General features: G+C 42.5%; 1 protein-coding gene across 6 annotated transcripts in view; it reads right to left on the bottom strand.

Moving 5' to 3' along the window:
• The window catches only part of EYA2 (EYA transcriptional coactivator and phosphatase 2), an 86,558-nt gene extending 66,825 nt beyond the window's left edge, over nucleotides 1–19,733 (bottom strand). For 2 of the 6 annotated variants that reach the window (XM_039563771.1, XM_039563775.1), the window contains exon 1: nucleotides 19,266–19,360. In XM_039563771.1, coding sequence (XP_039419705.1) covers nucleotides 19,266–19,330 — 65 coding nt within the window. In that variant the 5' untranslated portion in view covers nucleotides 19,331–19,360. Of the gene's footprint in view, nucleotides 1–18,201; nucleotides 18,270–19,265; nucleotides 19,361–19,538; nucleotides 19,559–19,657 lie in introns of those variants that run through there. The other 4 variants (XM_039563773.1, XM_039563774.1, XM_039563772.1 and 1 more) reach the window with 4 other exon arrangements.
• Between the last annotated feature and the right edge of the window lie 1,300 nt (nucleotides 19,734–21,033).

Raw genomic sequence — 21,033 nt, 5'->3', positions numbered from 1 at the left:
CTGCATTCTTTCCTGGCACAGAAACAAGTTGTTCTGGCCAGACTTCTATGCATAAACAAATGATTTTTATTTGGTAAAAAACTTCTCAATCCTATTGCTATTCCTCTCTCCATTCCTCGTGTACATTTGCATCACTGAAATATTTCAAAGAAGCAACTCAGTAATGCCATGTATTTCTCTGCCCTGTTCCAAGTGTGGCATCTTCTCTAAGGCTCTCCAGATTATGACATTGCACTAAGACAACCTCACATCACCTCCAAGTTACTACTACAAGCCAGTGAGAGGTATAAAACCTGAATTTAGAATCTGGGTACAAAGAGAAGTAACAGGCAGGACAAAACAAGATTTGGGAATTCAGTATGAAATCCAGACCTTCCACTCCTATCATAACTAAAAATAATAATCTGGAATTGAACTGCATATATACTGCCTAAATACTGTTGTGGCTTTCTTTTTACTTTATCATAAAACCTGATTAATGTGTGTGCATTTAACATTAGGGCACTGTCAGTTATAAAACAAGACTTGTACATTTGACAGAAAAGGAGTTTCAAACCTACAGTTTGTTTTGTAAATCAGTGTAACTCTGGTTGCATTTAATAAACAAGAGAAAGAGAATTTTACAAATACTTGTTTAAATGTACTTCTGTGCTCAGACAAGCCTCAGAGGTTTGCTTGTTTCAGCCCTACAGTTCTGCCCACAAGCTGGTAAAGCCATTATTGCCACAGAAACCTCACAGGAGCAATAAAACAAACAAACAAATAAACAAACCCAAGAGCCCACAAAAAGCTAAAATCAAAACAACCTATCTTCATCTGCATGCACAGTCTGACTGAAAAATACACAAATAATCAAGCTACAATTAGCTCCCGACACTATCAGCAACCTACAATGCCAGAGATCACCTGCTGTGCATGAGGCTTTTAAAACTAAATATTTCTTTTCACTCTGGCCCCTGTCTTGGTTCTCTGCTTCCAGCCCAAAATGAATTGTAACTCCAGGCACAGAGGTGAGGCTGTGGGACCAACACTGCTGCACTCCTGGAAGCAAAAATGTTTGAGCAAAGGTGAGGAGGTCAGAAAAGGGCAAAGTCCCAACTAATTTTAAGTGGTTCAGCTAAGTAGGGAAGGCTAATGGGAAACCATTTTAATTTGTTACAGTCATCCCCAGTGAATAAAAGGACAACGTTTTTCTTCAGCAGCTTGATTACAAAGCACTAAATCCCTCTGTGTATATAAAAGATCTATGAACAGTATAGATCAAATGTCAAAAAAAGATTTGTACTATGTGTTGGGAACAGTTTTAGATACTCAATCATTCTCATTTTTAAATACTTCCAACAATTATTCTCTCCCTACAAACAGACATATGTAAGTAATTCTGCCATTCTATTCTACAAAGACACAAAGTAGCAACATTTTTGCAGCAAACATTTTTGGACCTTCTCTTTCCATAAACACCTAACAAACACAGTCTTGAGCACAGATACACGTAATCTTTCCTTCTCTCTCACCAACACTGTCTGACTCTTGCTGGTAACAAAAATTTATGCTGCTTCAAGTACTGGCTGCAACCTCCACTTTACAGACCAAAGGCAGCAGTAAACATGCAAACAAGGCACAACTCAAGGTGACAATATCCTCCAGCAACACAAATATCTTGGAGTAAGAACTATGCCAGAACAGGACTGTTCTCCAGCTGCTGACAGGGCTTTTGTGCAGTGTATCAATTTCTTTTTCTCTGACAAACTGATAGACCCACAGGCCTATATACAACCTATTTCATGCACTCATCTAAGATGGGATGGAAAAACATTTAAAACAGTGAAAGTTGTAGCTGCTCAGCCACAGGTTCTTTTTTAGAAAGGATTTTTTTCTTTTAGTCAGAAGTAGGATTTTTAGGCTTAGAAGCAGAATGTTCAGCCATTAGGAATTATTAAGCTTTTCTAAAGCTCTATAATTCAGAGGCAAACCCCAAATAATCTGTTTATTTCTCAACAAAAGAATGACCTGGTCATGGCAATTTGTATCTTGTGTCCATGTTGTTTTTTCCTTCTGATCATAAGAAATAAATATTCTGAGGCAAGAAGCACTTTAGTTCCATCTACATTCACAGCAGGTGTTGGACCTCTACCTGTTGCTGTAATCAACAACCACCAAATACTGCCGGAACCACAAAACACCTTTTGTAAAGCAGACTCAGTACTGCATGCTAAATAGTTCTGTCAACTCAAATTTTCAGAAACCTTGCATTGAGTTTGTCTTTTGATAAGTAACTTCAACCAGTCCTGCAACTGTGGAAACCCTCGAGGTAAAAATCCTGACAGCCCCCAGGGACTACTTAGGAGAGATGTTACACCATGTCTTAGCACACACTTGCTCCAGGACAAGGGGCCCTTACAGCAGGCTGGGGCCATGATCACATTACCAACAGCTCAGCTATAGGGTACTAAAGCTCCTTGAGAGCATTATTCACCTTTTCCTAATTAAAGGACAAAATTCTGCTGCTGACACCTCAACTGCACGATGTATACCTGCTCCATCGGGCACTCACACCAACACTTCTCCACTCACACTAACACTGCTCGTGGCATCCTCAACCAGGTTTTGGAGAGATCAGCTCTGTCTTTAACAAACTTTTCTATACACAGGCAAAGTTGTATGCCACATGCCATGTAATTTTTAAAAGGTTGAATTTTTCAACTTTTAATCCATTTATTGTGAGTAAAGAACTTTACAGCAGTTTGGACATGTGGGTATCGACCCCTGGGCAAAGCAGGCTTAAGTGTTTGTGTTCTGTCTGCCCACAAGAGTGCCTGTCACTTCTGCTGGCTAAAATGTTCTCTTCTGTGGTTTTGCAAAGTGTCCCTCCCTGCTGTGGACTACACACCAACAGTTGGGTTTCATCTCATATATGGCTCTTTGGAGCTCATGGGGAGCAAGGGGAAGGAGTGAGAACAACAGGGGATGGGACCAAAAGCTAAATAAATCAATGTTTCTTTGATCCTTTGGGATGAGGATACTGTAAAAACACATGGTTATTAGAACAGTGATTTTATTGGTAAAAAACTCGGTTACTGGCACTGTATTTCAGCATGAACTTACATTATGGTACTAAGTACAAAGCATTCATTCTGTTTGTGGCTATAAGAATTAATCTCTTCCATGTGCAGAGAGGGTGTGTGATAATTCAGCTAAGATTCCCGTTGGTAGTCCGGGCAAGCACTCACCAGCTGCAGGGCTTTCAACAATGCACAGCAACAGCTCCAAGAACAAATGATGTAACTAACACCCCTCTGAGTGCTACCAAGCAGGGCCAGAGCAGCCTGCTCCTTTCAGAGTCTTCATCCAAGTAGGTTGTCAGAAACCTGAAGACCTGAAACTAAAAGGTGAGTTTCTCCCCAAACACTCCAACACTTAACTTTGGACAGGATTCAATAGCTAATGGACATTAAATGAAATTGTATGGTTCTAATAGCTTGCATTTGCCTCAATAATAAGAAAAGGTCTGATCCTGATTATCAAAAATGAAAAACTAATTTGCAATGTTTATGTGGATGGCAGCTTTATATGCACGATATGCTCCAACTGCCTTTACAATCCAGCTGGAACAAAGTTTTCATTTTTCTTTTTCATGAAATTTCATTTATTATGAGCACTGTGTCTCAGTAAGGCAGCTGTTGGCAGCAAGCTGTGAAATTTAAGTTGAGCTGGTTAGTACCAAGAGCCAAGATATAATATGCTTTTGTCAGAGAGAAGTTTTTCTTGTATATATGCAACCTACATTCAGTAATTAAAATAGTTTGTCAGTCAATCCTATCAACCCTACTTGAAGGAAGAAATAATGCTATTTTAAAATACAATTTACAAATTGCAACCAAAAAACTGGGATTGCTACAGCTCATTTCACTGAGGTCTTTAAGTAGGTAACGCACCAATGACTTCAGAAATTAACGATACCTGGTTTTCATCACTGTCCTACTAACACGGTGTTAGATTTTGGGCAAGTCTCTTCTGACAAGATTCCAAATGGGAATTAAATAAGGATCAGTGTGTTACTATTATACACTGAGGATGTCACACACAGCCTGCACCTGGAGGAAATCCATCCTGGGCTTCCTGTGACTGGGGCAAGCACTCCTATCATTCAATACATAACCATGATTTTCTTCCAGCTTCTCTGGCTGTTATAAAAGAAAGCAGCAGTAAGCTTCACATCTTCCACTGAACCTCCTCTGGAATGTGCTTAAGATGCATATTTCAAAAATATCTATCTAAAACTGCCCTTGGGAACCAGGTGAATGAACAGGATAGAACTAGGCACATGGTGTTGGAAGTTCAAGCCACCTAAGGGTTGAAATCTTATAAATTAAGTGAATAAAAGAGAACATAAAAAACCCCACCAAAACTGAAGTATTAAGCTGATCAATCCTCAACAACTACAATGACTACTTGCAAATTGACTTCTTTCCCAAATTGTTGCCCAAAAGCTCAGTTTTATCAAGGGTAATTGCAACACTGTATCATCATCTATCCTGGGATTTGATTAGCTTCTAATGATTGTAAACATTCAGAGACTTTATTACTGACCAAAGATACAACCCTGTCCTGTCCCCGGGCCAGCCACAACCTCCCGCAGTGACACAAGCCTGACCAACAAACTCATTTTTTCCTGTTTTTCTACTCAGCTGGACCAGCAAGTTGATCCAGTTTGCAGCACATCCAATGGCACCAACACAGAGGAGGAGACAGGAACACGCAGCCAGGCTGAGCAGGACACAGCTCTCAGTCAGATGAACCCAGTCTGGAAACCATACCTGTGATCTATCAACACTATTGCTTCTGTAGGGTCCCACTGCCCAAGGGGTGACTGTAGTTCTACTGCCATGTAAGACAAGGCCAAATTACTCCCCTGTTTAGGTGACAGCTACCTGCACTTCCCTGTAAACACAGGATTACAATTAAATACTCCAACACAGCTGAAGTTGGCACCACTTTTACTATTATAATGTTAACTGACAGATTAATTTACTGGGTTTGAGGGCTCTGCCCACACCACCTGATCCATAAACTACACACATGTGCAGACTCTCGAGCAATTCTTACTTGGTATCTACTTTAGGTGTTTCCAGCAGTGTCCTATTTGCAGGGGTATCAAAACAACTTGGGGGGTTTACTTCTTGTCATGCTTCCAGCTCAACAGCCATCTACTGCAGTTAAAAACAGAGCCAAAAAGTTCAACTAGAGAACTAGAAAATTAAATAGCATTCAGGAATTGGTGAGAGATTGCTCACTGATGTTTAGTATCAGTGTACACAGTGGCTGGCTACAGGGTACTTGCAAGTATTTTTAAGCCAAAGAAAGCTTAGCAGGTTCTTTCCTCCAAGCAATTCTTTCTCTGAGGAGTTTTTTAAGGGATAAGCATTGGGGTTTACTCTTCTGAGATGACATGCATTGTTAAAGACAACTGGATTGTATCTCTTTTGTATTAGAAAAAATAAATCTGACCTTTCAGTATCTAGAGAGTCAAACTCCTCAGATCGAAAATGCACTTAGTACATTCAAAAAGATGAGAGCTGGTGGCCATCACTCCGCAAGTACTGCCTCCAAATACACACTCATACACTTACAGCAATATAAAAATACAAGGCTGGCAAGAAACTGAAATGAGAATAAAACACATATGAATCATGCACACAACTAATTAAACATGAAAATTATCTTCACAGTCACTTCACCATTGTAAGTTAACAGTCAGCAGAACAAATTTGAGAAGTGTATTTTAGACATATGCAATCTGGGAGTAATATTTCTTTTAAACTCATGTCAGGATAACACAGCTTCCTTTCCAAGAACTGATTATTTTGGGCTCTCCTAAGTGAAGTGAAAAATGCTTAAGACTGAACACAAGCCTTGGCTGACAGCACTTAAGTGAGCCTGGAAATCTTCAAATTTACCGTGTTGGGAACTGCTGTGTAACTTCTAGGCTGAGGCTTTGGAGCAAAGCATACCTATACTCCGTCAACTCACAAGTTAAAGAAGTCAGATTTTGGCAACTTGACTCGAACTTCCTTTTGCATAAGTAATACACCAACATCTAAGCACTTGACTGTTCACTGTCAGGGGACCATGTGAAAAACACCTCAACAAATCACATCCCAGCTATTTCTTCTTTACTAACATTTAATTTGCAGAATACAATCCAAACTGCACTTCCAAAAGTCACAAGGGTGTATCAGCCACTTCAGGCACTACAAAAAAGCCACAACAATATTTGGAGCTTGATTTACAGCGATGCTGAGAAAACCCCTGTATGCACTGACCTTTTAGAGTATATGCCAAGAGTAATTACAAAATTTGGAGTTCCAGAGACTACAACAATGCAGGTTCCATTCTGCTTCTTCTGGTAATGGTATTTGCATCAACACAGAGAGCATCCACTTGAGGAAAGACAGAGAGCATCGTGTTGGCACAACAAAACCCTTTCATTAAGGAGACATCTGGGCCATTAATAGCAGTCTGCTGGGGAAGGCTGCACCTTGCTAGATTGGGTTTCAAACCAAGTTCTCCATGAGGTGTTGAGCAAAAGAGAACTGGCTGCAAGCAGGACAACACAGGCCTGGTGGGTTTTGTTTACTGTGGAGTTAAAGGACCAATGAATTAGTAATGAAGGACTGACAGCTTCTTTGTAGAGTAGCAGACAATATTTTGGGGCAAGACTTTGGCTTGTCAGGTTAAACATAAAAATGCTTACATAGAGCCCTCTCTCCTGAGCTCACTGCTGTTCAAATGACTTTTCTAACTTGCTTCCCAGGACAAGAACATAAATGTAAAACTATATTGAGGAGAAAAAGAAACACAACAAAATGTTAGGTTGCCAGAGCATCTGGCACATTAATATGTGCGGTAACACCAGCAGCACACGTTCATTACCACCTTGTTAGCAGCTACAGGCAAATCTTCAGCAAGAGCCCTCTCAAAGTAAACCTAATTCCACTGAGAACAGCAGGATCCTTTACCCTCCTCAGACAAACTCTGCCCTGCACTCTCCAGGCTCTTCCTAGGCAGAGAGCTGCCATCACCATCAGGAATGGCAAGTGGCTTGTAAGGAACTGAACACGCCTTCTAAACAAGGTAAAAAACTGATGTCATGTAAGCTTAAGGTTAATGGCTGAAAAGCCCTGAAGCCCACCATAATCAAGAAAATGTTACTGGATGCATGATTAAAATCAGAGGATGTCCACCATTTGATGGCAAGATCATCTCACCTGTTTCTACCCTTCAGAAATGAAGTGAATACAGGCAAAACCCCCCAAACATTAAAGATGATTTGGCCTCTGGAGAGGCGGGGAAGAGGAGAGGTCCCCTACAGGAGCCTTTCCAGTCTTCAGAGCAGTTACAAACTTACTGGCAACTTAAAATCAAAAAACACACTTAAGAAAACATATCCAGGAAATGTAAGATCCTGAACATGCAAAAAATGTGTCCCTAGTTCAGGAATCCATGTAAAAGACAACACATTTCACAGCCAGCATGTTACCATACAAGTACAACTACATTTTCAATCAAAATCAGTCCTTAAACATCAAGCACAGTCAAGCACAAGCTCAGTTTTTCATGCAAGATCACTTGTGCCTACAAGATGCCCGAACAGCCTTTGTGCATCAACTCATAGACTTTTGAAGAGGTGGATCTAATTTTAGCACTCAGGTCTCTTACCTCAGGTGGGAGGCAGGACAAGCAAGGCCAACTGACCTTCCCTGTCACCCTTCCCTACCCTTCCCTGTCGCACAAAGCTCTGAACCCGGCAGGAATTCCTGCTGGATATGGGATGTGCCATAGCTCCAGATCACAGCCCGATGTGAATTTAAAAAGTGCTGATTTTGTCAGGCTCTACCAGGTGTCTGCACCAGGCGCTACTGGGGTGCCACAGGGAAGGTTGAAGGTCTGTCCTGGGCTGCTTCCATCCAGCTCCACCACAGACCCACAGCAGGACCTGTCTGAGGCTTGGTGGCACCTCTGTCAAAGGGCAAAATCCAGCATGGCAGGAAGGAAAAATGAGAGAGAAACAGCCACAGCTCCTGGAGAAAACAGGCTGGAGCTGGTTCTCGTGACAGGAAGGAACTGTAGGCTGCAGAGAGCCCACACTGGAGCAAGGGAGAAGCGTGAGGAAGGAGTGGTAAAAAGGAAATGCACACTCTGACTGCAGTCTCTCACTCCCCTTCCCCCTGGGTGGGGCAGAGGAACGGGGAACGTGGGAGAAAAGTTGAGCCTGGCAAAGGGGGAGGGCAGAACTGTTTTAGTTCTTGCCTTTGCTTCTCACCATCCAACGCTATCGTAATAGGCAATAAATTAACATTCCCCAAATCGAGTCTGTTTTGCCTGTGATGGGAGATAGTAAGTGATCTCCCTGTCTTAATCTTGACCCATGAGCTTTTTTATCTTATTTTCTCCCCTGACCTGTTGAGGATGGGGCGTGGGCAAAGAGCCGGGACATCCAGCCACAGTCAACCCACCACACATGCAAGAGTGTTTCTTATTCACCTCAGGGTTCCGAATGAAGAATACACTGTAGCTGGAAGAAATGTAGCAAACCCCATAAATTTCCTTTCCAATAATCTGCCTCTGTTCAAAATCTGCTTCTTTTTCAATATGTTCTGCAAGAACATAAAATCTTGCCATTTCTCCAACTAACCATAGAACAGCTGAGATAAAATCTTACCAGTGAGAAACAGAACTGTGTTACCATGGCCTGGAGTCTGCAGGACATGCCAGGGCTCCCCCTGTGACATAAACACCTTCACCACAAAGTTGTTGGGCACTTGTTTCCAGCATTTATGTTGTTTGGTGCAGTACTCACTTCTCCTTCCCGAATCTCTAACACCACTGGAGTCCTAACACTGAATCACCACTTCTGTCATAGACATCTACTGCAAACGCTCTTCCTGAGCAAATTTTTGGGTTGTACTAAACATAGGGGAAGAGTAAACCAGAAAGCCCTCAAGAAGCAAGAGTGCTGCTGCTGCAGGGTCAGCAGCTTGTTCCTTAAAGGAGACTGAAATCCTTGCTTCACTCTCCTCTGGATTGTGATGGCTCCTGCTCCCCCCATCACACCAAGCTGTTGGAAATGGAAGTACTGGAAGGACAAGAGCAGAGTTAAACTCTTGTTACTGCAGCAAAAGGCTAAGTGAGGACACCACACCAGTCTCTGAACACTGGAATAACTTTCTGTTGGGAAAAATGACTTGTCAAGACACTGATGTGGCAGAAACACCGTGATCTCCGCTGGAAGGTTCGAGGTGCAGATATTCTCTAGCAGCTTTTTCATCCAAGTCTTGGATTCAATTCATTTAACACTGTACAAAAGCCATCAGTAAGCGGAGTGTGGCTTTCTTTTTTACAATCCAGTTCCTCCTCCAACAATCACCAGGACACAGTACGTGCAGTTCGGAGGAGAACTGAGCGTCAGCCTGGGTACTGCTGCGTGTCAGAGCTCCTCCTCTGGAGTCCTATCGAGTGACTTTCCTCCTCAACATGTTCTAATGAATTCCACTGAAGCCTGCAGGTAAAATCCTTCCCTGAGCATTTTGTCCTGATTGATAGCTTTAGAGCCTTCCTTCACACGACTTCAGCTGCTTTCCAGACCTTTATTTTTCTCCTTTTTTCTAACTGTCTCCAACGGGAAGTTGCACTTGGTTTTTTCACTGTACGTTTCTCTTAAAACTGACATCTCTGTATTGTAATGAAGGAACCCCTGGGTATTAGTGACAAATTAGTCACCAGCTAAAGAATATTTTCTTTTCATTTCTATACCAGGTGGAAGATATTAAAATCTCTAGAGGAATTTCACCTACTCTACTACAATAAATCATCACACAATTTTCTTTTAAAGTGACTTAATTTTACTACTTCTAAAACTTCATCACCATTAAAATAATCCTGTGAACTTGGTCAGGGAGACTTTATCATAAACAGTATGTATTTAATTATACTTTGAAAATTAATGCGATTTCACTTTCATACTTTAAATGGTATTTTAAAAATATGGAATTATTCCTTTCTGAGAAGAAAACCCATGTACCTACCACAGGTAGAAATTAGCAGAAAAATATTTTCCCTTCTTTGTTTAATTATCTACTAAGGAACAGTATTTTAAAAATCTCCAGAAGATCCCACACAGTCTGTAAGAAAAGGAGAAATATTGCACTCACTATTCTTTGTTGAAGAACTTGTAAAGTAGCAGCCAAAATAGAGGGGAAAAAACCCTAAAAACACTTAGATAGCTCTCTGAAGCCACAGGCAAAATATTCAGTGAAAGCAGAGATCTATCATTTTCCTTTTTCTAGAAAGCAGTAATATTTTAGTAGTAATGTATTATTAAAAAGTTGATACTCAAAATGTTAACTTTACAACCATGCAAATTTTGTGTCATTTCAGTGGGGTTTTCTACTTATAAGACAGGTAAATTTCTAGTTTAGAATTAAAGCTAAATACTACACAAGTGGCTTACAGCTTCTGATTAAATGGCTTCACATACATTTATGTGCTCTTAATCATCAGTTAAGTTAATTTTTCAAATTATAATAGCTCCATTAAGTAACCCAGCTGCAAAAGAGTTCATTTTACAACTGAAAGTAACACCAAGACCAAAGTTTAAGAGTCCTGCCCCACCAGCAAAGGGAGGGTGGAAGTGCATCTATCAATAAATACAGCACACTAAGTCTACATCCAATAGTTTCTTCCTCTATTTGCCACGAAAAGAGAGAGCAGAAGATCAATTAAAAAGCAGAAATGTAAAACCAAAGCGTTAAATACTACTAGATATTTAAGATCCCACAGTGTTTCCTACAAGTGCAGTGCATCACTCCCCTGCTTCTCCCAGGGGAGTTCCAGCTCCAATAATTACTTTCTGTCTGCTCATAAAGTTCAAGTTCAAAACAATATTCATTTTCCACTTCCTGTCCTAAACCAGGGCACAATGCTTCTGTGCATCGTTAAGCAACCATCCTGCTCCACCACAGACATGGTTAAACCACTGTTGTGATTAAATAATCCTGATCTGTGGCAGGGGGGCTGGGGAAGAAGAAGCCCTTGGCTTTAAGAAGAAAAGCAACAAGCTCCAACATCAACGCATCTGACTTTTAGCAGCAGCATCCTTTATTACATTCAATTAGAAATCAAGCATTTGCCTCCACACCCAACCCCTAATTTGCAGGGGGGCATAAGTGGTGTTTCAAAACTAATCTAGCCCAGAAGTTTTGCTGCATCTCAAATATTTTACAGAAGACTCACTTGGCTTCCTCAGTCCCCCTCCCCATCTATTTCTCTTCCCCAAATTATATTCATCTGCTGCAGTGAACAGGAAGGATGGTTGCCAAACAAACAAAATGAAATCATATATAATAGGCAGAATACGCCTTCCTTCAAACCACAACTCGAGAGTTTTCAGGTGAAGAGACACTGAAGAGGGAAAGACAGCAAAGGTCTGTGAAAGTGGTTATACAGAAATCTTACATTGCCTCGTACAGGGTTACACACATTTACAGCACTGCTGAATGATTATGTATTTCTGGTCAGAGACCTCAGCTTGCCTCTTATTCAGAGAGAAATGAATTTTATTAAAAACAGGATTCCTCTAATGTAGGTATTTACACAACAGGCCACCAAGACTAAACAGAGTAAGGATCTCATAATTTTATTTCAATAAATAAAATGAAAAATCGTGTCTGCCTTGTTTTCCTGCTGCACACCTAACTCCACCAACACACTTAGGAGTACCAGGTCAGAGGAGATGTGATCCCAAGGACTGAGTCGTATCACTGCAAAGTTTTGGTGCAGCAAACAACTACCACTGGTACCAAAAGGGCTGTGGTACTTCCCTCTCAGGGACCTTCCCACCCAATCCAGCTTTTTAACTGCTGCTGGAAACCTTTGCTGATTTGCAAATAGGCCTTTGAGCATGGACAGCACAGAAAGACGTTGATTCCCACTCCCATTTTGCAAGGCTCAGGCACTGAAGAAGTCAGCTGGACTTGCATCTGCCCCAGTTACAATGGGATTTAAAAAAAAAAAGTTTAAATATGCACTTTTGCAACAAGTACAGAAGGTTTAAAACTGCTCCCACTCAATAAGGGTCCAACCCTTATTTGAGTGAAATGATTGGGAACTTGCAGTGAGAGCACGACTGGATCTAATACATTTATGCATAGTTGAACACAAGGAACGAGAAAATTTCTGTATTTTGCTACAAGCATTAAGGCTGACTTACTTCTAACTCTATCTCAGTGAAGAGGAGTAGTATCAACACAGCACTTACCAAATGTAAGCTAGCAAATGCCATGGGTTTATAAATTCAAAAATAAAGTCCAGCCTACAAAAAAAAAAAAAAAAAAAAAAAAAAAAAAAAAAAAGAAAGAAAATTTGGATACAGTGAAAATAACATTCACATGTTTTACTTTAAAAAGTGGCGTGTTTCAGAAAAAATTGTGCTTTTTAGTTTGTTAAAGGGTGGAAAAACCTCTTTTTTGAATAAAAAGTATTGCTCAATTTTAGACAAGATTTTGTCTTGTTTCAGCCACAGTAGTGGGGAAAAATAATAAATTTACATAGTTTACAAAAACAAAGTACACATTGTCAACATTTACTGAGAGTAAAGTATTTTGTAAATACATTTTGACCTTACTTAGAATCAAAGAATTGTCAAATAGTTGCAATTAAACTCTAAGGATGGTAACTGAGCACCGAAGAGCAGTCGCAAGGGGAATCAAAACTAGTGATACAGATCTATATTCAAAACTGATCAAAGTTATTTCCAAGTAGCTGTAGGACAATTACACAGCAAACAGCCAAATCAAATATGCCATCAAAAGACACGATTTGCAATAGATGTAGAACTTGTCTTTAAGACAGCTGATGAGCCTCTCTGGGTGGTGCACAAAGTTGTAAATAACTGTGGCCCCCAGACTGCTTTGCTTACTCAACCTATTTAAAAATCAAAAACATTTCAGATGCCTGCCCCACTTTCCCCTCACTGTTTCTTGTGGGTGCCTGAGTAATCCTAGAGGCATTTCCAGCTTTTAAGGCATTTGCTAAGTTTAAGAAACATTCCCCACACCCCCCTTTGTTTGGAAGTACCTGGCTGTCCTGCTCTGGGTGAGTTTCTCTGTGAAGTCTGCCCTTTCCAGCATAGACAGAGGCATCAGTTCTCTGTGGGTTAACCAGTTACTATCTGGGCTGACTAGTATTAAATAATTTTCTTTATTTAGGATTATTTTTTTATTTAGCTGGGCTGCTTTCCTTCTTAAAAGCAGGGATGGCAAACGAGAATTTCTGCACGACAAGACTGAATGTCTAGAGTAAGGTGTTCAAGCCAACAGCATGAACGTACCCATTTTCTCAAACCCTTCTGCACATCTAAGAAGGGGCAAGTAAATCTGGAACTTCTTTGATTACTGCAACCTATAAAAGTAGGAGCCCACAGCCAGGAGCAGGCAGCAGAGAGAAACCCTGTTTGCAGAGGGACATGGCTCTGGTTGAGCTTGAAGTCTGTAATGCTGATTTATGTAAAAACATTCCCGAAGAAGTCTATTATAGTTAAAATAACTCAAGACTTCCATTTTCCTGAATTATTAAGAGGTGCTGCAGCAAAGGCAAGTTGAGGTTCTACCATTAATCAAATTCCTCTCCCAAAAGCAGAGGGGAGATGAATGACACCAGCATTTCATGCAGCACTCACACAAAGACATGGACGTGAAGAAATCTCAGGTTTGTAACCAAATACTTTAAACCTTCACTTCCTTAAGGGGAAACCAGCTGGGAATAAGTTAGAAGTGGGCTATCATCAAGGAAGTTTCTAACATCTGAACAACAAACTTCAGTTCTACCAATCTCTGTGCATCAATAACAAACCCTTCACCTGCTTTTCAAATTGCTAAGGCCCAATTCATATCCAGGCTCTCACAGCCTCGAGCCCATTTTCACTCTTTGTATTCAAACCTGGCAGCAACAACAACAAAAAAACCCCAGCAGTCTTGCAAATAACAAAATCCCACACCCCAACAAAAACAAGCACCCTGCTTCTACCAAATAAATGTCAGTCAACAAAGAGGCACAGATTTCACAATGGCTGAGGTCATCCCCTTTAAGTCATTACGGTTTGTGGGTGAGTTTTCCTGGTGGTTTTAACATTGGTTTCTGTGATTGCAGCTATGCTTATTTATGCATTTAAGGCGTATGATCTAATACAGTTAGGTTTAACTACTTCATTCTTTTGACATTCTTTCCAAATTATAAAAAGGATTCTTGGTGTTTTCACTGCCTTGGTAAAGCAACAAAATTGCTGTCCACATAATTTCTTAAAAATACAGAACAGAGTAAGTACTTGTTGAAAATAATTCAAAGAAAAAAACCCTACCCCAGACATTCCCTCCTCCAAGATAACACTTATTTTTGTTCTCTCTCTCTCCCCTTCTGAGGGAACTTACTATTTTTTTAGAAATAGATGTTTTGCTGGCTTTTTAAAAACAATGTCCAGGCCTTAAGAGTGATTCAGCTACAACTTATAATCAACACAGTAGTTCAGCTTATTTTTTTTAAGCCCTTCTATTTTTACTGTTGTGCTTTTTAAAAACTGCACATTTGCGGTATGCTTCAGTCCCATTGCATCTTGCACAGCCCTTTGAATTCTACAATAATGCTCATTTTATTCAATGCCTTTTGGTTATTATCTACCAAGGATCCTTGCTTGATAAAAATCAAAGAAGGCAATTTTCTACCTTTTTCTAATGGAAATTTAAATTATCTTCTCCCTCCAAGGCACAAAAAGCCCAAAGAGCACCCACCATTCAAATCAGGCTGGAGAAATTCACTGACTTGTAAGAAACATTCAGAAACATTTTCAAGAAGATGAAATGAGAATTAAAATCGTGCATAGAGATGAGTGTGCGCATCTCTCTCCCAATACTGCGTGCAGTGCATGGCTATTAGCTTGTATACAGAAGTCACACTAAAATATTTTAAGTAACCTTTTCAAACTTGAGGCCGTGGGTACTTCTATATTTCTGTAGTCCCTGATACAGTTTGGTATGTCCAAGCATGTTCCTAATGAGCAGTAGGAAGAGCGGAGAATACCCCACAAGCTCTGTGGAGAGAGAAGGGCCCCATCCTGCTCTGCCCCTGCAGATGAGGTGCCACCTCTCGCAGCTCAGCTCAGCACCACCACCAGGTGCAGCTGTCCTGAGTCCAGCTCTGACCCAGCCACACCACACAACAAAACATTATTCAGTGGCACACAAAACACTCTCAGTTCCCAAGCCATCAGACCTCCCCATCTCCCCAATTCTGTAAAATACCTCCATTACAGCCAGGCACTCTGGGCACCACAACAATGTCCCTGGCTCCTCTCTTCCTTCCTGCTCCATCCTTTCCAAGCCGCTTTTTCTAATCGAACCCCAACTAAAACAATCCTCCACAAATTACAACAAACCTTCCTTGAAATTCCCCATAAACCTCACCGCAACCCTGCAGCAGACTTCTGGCTTTCCACAGAGCCTCTGTACCTAAACACCAGGGAAAATACCTCAGCACGGCGCTAATGAAGCGTTTTCCGGACACAGCAGAGGTGACAAACAGAATGAGAGCAAAGCCAAGATGCCATCTCGACTTCAGGCAAACAACCTCTTCTGACCTCTGGCAGCTCCCACACACTATTAAACAAAAAGTATTCTCTCCATGTTAATGAACCATGTACAATCTAACAGATAACGCTGATGTTAAATAAACATGTTTATGTGTGACTCCTAATGCCAGGACTTAGGCAGCTGCAGACAAATAATTTTAAATGGGAAGGATTATGCCCATGTAATCTTTCTCATCTCATTTTACACATCTTTGAAATAATTAAAATACATAATTAAAGCACAAGCAGAAAGACTGAGTGAAAAGAGGTTTGACTATTTTAAATTAAATATTCACTCTGTGACACGCTTGCTGGAACCATCTCTGCAGTGAACATTATTTTGGATCCAATTTTCCTCTCACACCTCTTGCAGCAGTAAATCAAGAGCAACTGAACAGCCTGACAAAGAAGGGAGCTGGATTGGGTTTTGAATGCTGCAATGAAAAAATATTTCACACGAATGCTAAATCTTTATTCCTGCTTTCTCCTCTATCCTGCTTAAAACCTTGGGTAGCACCAAATCTACCTGCAAATGGCAGCACCTCCAGGCCCCAACTGACCCAACCAAGAGGAGCGATTACTTGCATCCTAATTGAAGGGCTTATCCTCACCTGATTAAAACAAGGTGTTTGTTAAACATCATTACTTGAGTTAAGATCTGCAAATAAAGATGAAGTATTGTTTTAAGAATTTGACTGCCATGAAACAATTGTTTTTTGATGGGATCTCTTAACGAACAGTCCCAACCATGATGGTCTTTCTGGCTTTCCAGCAGAAAAGGAAAGAGATTTGACAAGTTCTCCCTATTCATATCATATCAAAGTGAGCAAAATGCCAAGAGGTTTGAGTACTTACTCTTGGGTTTTTTGTAGACATATACTAAAATTAAAAAAATTAAATCTTGTATTCTGTACTAAATTAAGCCACCAAAAAAGAAGGGCGTATTTAAACCTGAATGGCTTTACTTTAGTATATACCATTGTTTATAACACCGAATATATTTTTTGTTCCTAACAATTTTTCTGTCCTGTGCAGTACAATGTGAAATTTAATGAAAGGAAACTGAATGTTAATCCAGGAGCCTCCACCATGCACTAATCAAATTTATATTGCCACTGCTGTGAAAAATACACAGGTACAGGGCAACTATACACTGGAAACAGCGGTATGAGATTTCCCTCCTTGGTCTACCAAATGATCCCTCCACTTACAGGATTTATTTCAATTCTTCATATTAAAACTGCAGTGTTCCACGGCTTATGAAAAGGATTTGAATTTGCAACTTCGTTTAACAGTTTGTCCCGAATAAAAGTTACTCCAGTAAGGCAAAATTAACCCAAAAATATTTTCTTAGCATTCTAAGAACTTCTGCTTGTTTTCACAGATTTGTAAAAGCATTTTTCACTGCATAAGTAATCTTAACAATCATTTCCACAGATTAGGTCTAACAACCTGTGAATTTATTGCAGAAGGAATTTACTGCAAGGAATAATTAGTCTTCAGCACTGTTCATGCTTGTTCTCCGGCTGAAGACACCTTAAGACCATCTGGTTACTGCAAAATTTGGCACAGAAGAAACAAATCTTACTGAAGAGAATTATAGCTGATTTCAGAATAGCTGTTGTACTATTACACATCATAAATAACAGTTGGGAAGACAGCAGAAAATTACTAATGTCTTTAATTGTTTTCTTTGTCAGCAGTGTGTACATACACACACTGACACACAAATACAGCCACGCAGACTTCAGCGCGATGCCTCGCAGGCTTGAAGTTAAACGTGCAACTAATATTTGCAGGATTAATAGCTAAATTTTTAGGAAAAAAAAAAAGCACATAAACCAGCTACACACAACAACACAGCAACACATGAGACTCTTTAAGTGATACTGTGAGATCAAGTTCTTTGTGTGAATACCTGAGTTTAATTCCTTCTTATAATTCAAGGCATATCCGCACACACCGTGGAGTTGAATATGGGGCTTATTGTTGGAGGGGGAGTTATCAACAACATTTTTATTCCTCCCTAATGAAGCTTTTCTAATGGAACCTAAGACTGCCAAGGTTGTGAGGTATTTGAAACAGGAACCCGTTTCAAAAATTTCAACCAAATAATGGTGATAAGATTAGCGAGTCATGGGAATCGAGTCTCCATGTACTATTTTAAAAGAAAATGAGCTGAGGGGAGTGGGCTAAACAAAGCAAACCAAAACAAATCGATGAGCGTAAACCAAAAGCATACACCACTTGTTATTTAGCCAAATGTTTTGACCTGCTAGTGAGTGAGTAGAAGAGGCACAAGAATTACGTGGACAATTCGACTCCGTAACTTCACAACTCAATTTTACACCATACTTAAACACTTTCTAAATTAAGGGGTTTAAGTTAGAATAATTAAGTCAAATTATCAGCTGCTGTACCATTTCAAGTGAATTTTCAAAATATGCTTAAAAAGTTTCTGGAATGTCTCCAAAGCTGAGAGTACTGATTAATTTCAAGGCATTTGTACTGCAAGTCTTTCCTACCTGCATGTGTTACATCGGAGGCCACACGATGCCTTCAATTTCAAAGTAGAAATAAAAATTCAGCTTTATTAAGGAATAGAAAGTTTCTCCACGTAAAAAAGGATGATGAGAAAGAATTTATCCTCTGTGAAGCAACAAGTAACAAAATAATGCAACGCTAAATATATGAAACTATCTCAGAAGCATTAGTGTAGACACAGAACAACTAGTTTAAATGTATGCCATCTTTTGTGGACCAGATTGCCCTAATACACACAGATGTGGACTAGCATAAGGAAATTTAGACATGCTTTTTCAATAAATTGGGGGAGAGGAAGGGGAGGGACCCTTCCACGGATGGCACTGCAGAGATAAGAAATTCTCAGTAAATTAATAAAGCCCACAAGAGAGACTAAACAATAAACCATTCCTGCCACTGCCTTTAACAGCGCTCAGGGATGCGTGAATTTCATACTGCGCTGAACAAAATTTCTGTTAATATTTGATACAGACCAATAAACTGTTTATTGGTTCACTACATGTATTTTAGTAATCACAACGTTATACAACAGAATATATCATTATTGGAAATGTCTGAACAACAGTAGCTGTACACCATGAATTATTTCCTTTAGAGGCCATTCAGTGGGCTCAAGCACAATTTAACACTCAGAAAAGTTTACTTAAACTGCATAAATCACACACAAGTTTTCCTCATAGAAGCAGCCGCGGGAAAGCGCAGTGGCTCATTTTATTTAAAGGCGCGCTTCAGCTTTTAAAATAATTAATAAGCGGGGCTCGCTTGACGGTAAAATCGAACCGCACGCTGCGCAACAATTAACTCCCTCTGCTAATTCTCCGTAGCAACTCCGCACGCAGGACCCCCCGCCGCCGCCGCGCTGCCCCGGAGCCGCTCCGCGCCCGCGCTCCTCCAGAGCCGACCCCCGACGGGCTCCGGGGCTCCGCGCCCCCGCCCCGCACCCGCGGAGCGCTCTCGCACCTCGGCGCGGCCGGGCAGAGCCCCACCGGGCAGCCCGCACCCGCCGGCCCCTCCGCGGGCGCGGAGAACCCCCTGCCCCACTCACCGGCGGTGCAGCGCGGAGCCGCGGCGCTGCGGAGTGTGCGCGCCCGCCGCGGGCGCAGTGAGCATGTGCGAGGCAGGCGCGCATGCCCGCGGAAGGGAGCGGAGCGGAGCGGGCGGCGGCTCCGCGCCCCGCGCTGCGCCCCGGGCGCGCCCACCCGCCCCCTCCCCGCCGCGCCTCCCGCCGGAGCCGCCCGCGGGCTGCGCGGGGCGCGGAGCGCAGCGCCACGGCCGCACCGCGGGACGGCGCGGGGGGTTTTCCCTCCGTTCTTCTGACCTGTTGCTCGCCCAACACAGCCGGCCCTCCGCCCCCCGCGGCAGCCCGACCCCGGGGCCGCCGGCCCCTCGCAGCGCCGCGGGGCTGCCCCCGGGCCGCCGCCGTCGGGGCGCACCTACCGCACGCGTGGGGCCGCGGCGCGTCCCGGCGCCCGCAGCGCTGCGCTGCCCGCGGTGCCGGGGCGGAGGAGGAGCCTCCCGCGGCTCCCGGGGCCGCCCGGCAGCCCCCCGCTATTGCCACGGAGCTGCCCGCGCCCCCCGGGCCGCAGGGAGCGCGGACCCGCCGCTCCCGCGCAGCAGCCGGGCAGCGCTCTCACCGGCGCAGGTACGCGCTGACCGCGCTTGCTCCCGCCCGTAGCTACGGGTTTATGTTGCTGCTATGAGCGTTCATCGAGCTGCAAGTCCTTGAAAGAAATTCGTCGTGTAGAACTTGGACCCTTGAATACCATGTGAATACCGCCTTGTCTGTAGCGTCTGTTTTCGTGAAAACAGTCATTTTCACTACAGTCCTTGTATTACAGATCTCTAGTGACAATTTTAAAATATAAATTTAAAAGGAAGGGCTTTTGTTGACATCTGGTTTGTCTTACACACACAGTGCCACAGAGCCATGGGTCCTGCAGAAACAGCATCACTCACACAAGCCACCCTTCTGCTCTCGCAGAGTATCCCACAGCTCCTGGCTCCCCAGAGGGCGAAAGCCTGCCCACAGTTCCCATCACCTCAAGGGAGACAATGGTTTTGTGGCCGTACAGAGGTGCTGTCCCACCTCCCATGTCAGCACAAAACCAGAGGCAGTCTGGCATGTGCCCCTCATGCTCCTGCCTGATGTGCTGGACGCCTCAATCAGGCACCTCCTCTGTTTGCACATCCAAGAGAGGGGCAAGAGGCACCTTCAGACAGTTTATGCTGGGAAGATGGGGCTGGAACATCCCACCGTGTGCACCCTCCCTGAATCCCCTCGTGCTGTATACCCCACAAACAGCTTCCCCTGGCCCATGCTGGCCTCGTCCCCGCTCAGGTACCACACAGCTTCCCCTTTCTGCCGGCGTACCTGCTCACTCAGGATGCAGCCTGGCCACAGCAGCATTGGAGTGTTTCATTTCCACACCCTGCTCTTCCTCCTTATTCCCCTTTCTCACCAGTCTGGGACAGACTGCAGCTCTCCAGCTCTGTTTCTCCAGCACTGGGGAGGCATCGGAGGAGACCTGCAATTCCTTGTCCCGACGGCTTTTATTACACCTAGCCCTTTCCTCAGGAAGGAGATATCCCATGAACCGCAGTGGAAAAGCCAAAGGAGCACAAAGGGTGTTGAGTTCAGAGTTTGAGCAAGCTGCAGCCCACTCATGGATTTAACTCAAAATTTTGACAATGGAACAAAAACATCATTGCAATGAGACAGCTGGTTTTACTATCAAAATCTCTCAGATCAGTTTGACTGCAAAGTGTGTTCCTACAATCCAAAGGAGACAAAGCTCCCAACATCAGTTTGGAGC

This window comes from Corvus cornix, chromosome 20, assembly GCF_000738735.6.
Source record: "Corvus cornix cornix isolate S_Up_H32 chromosome 20, ASM73873v5, whole genome shotgun sequence".
Classification (NCBI taxonomy): domain Eukaryota; kingdom Metazoa; phylum Chordata; class Aves; order Passeriformes; family Corvidae; genus Corvus; species Corvus cornix.
Note: the sequence above shows the minus strand (reverse complement) of the source record. Positions and strands in the feature narration are given on the sequence as shown.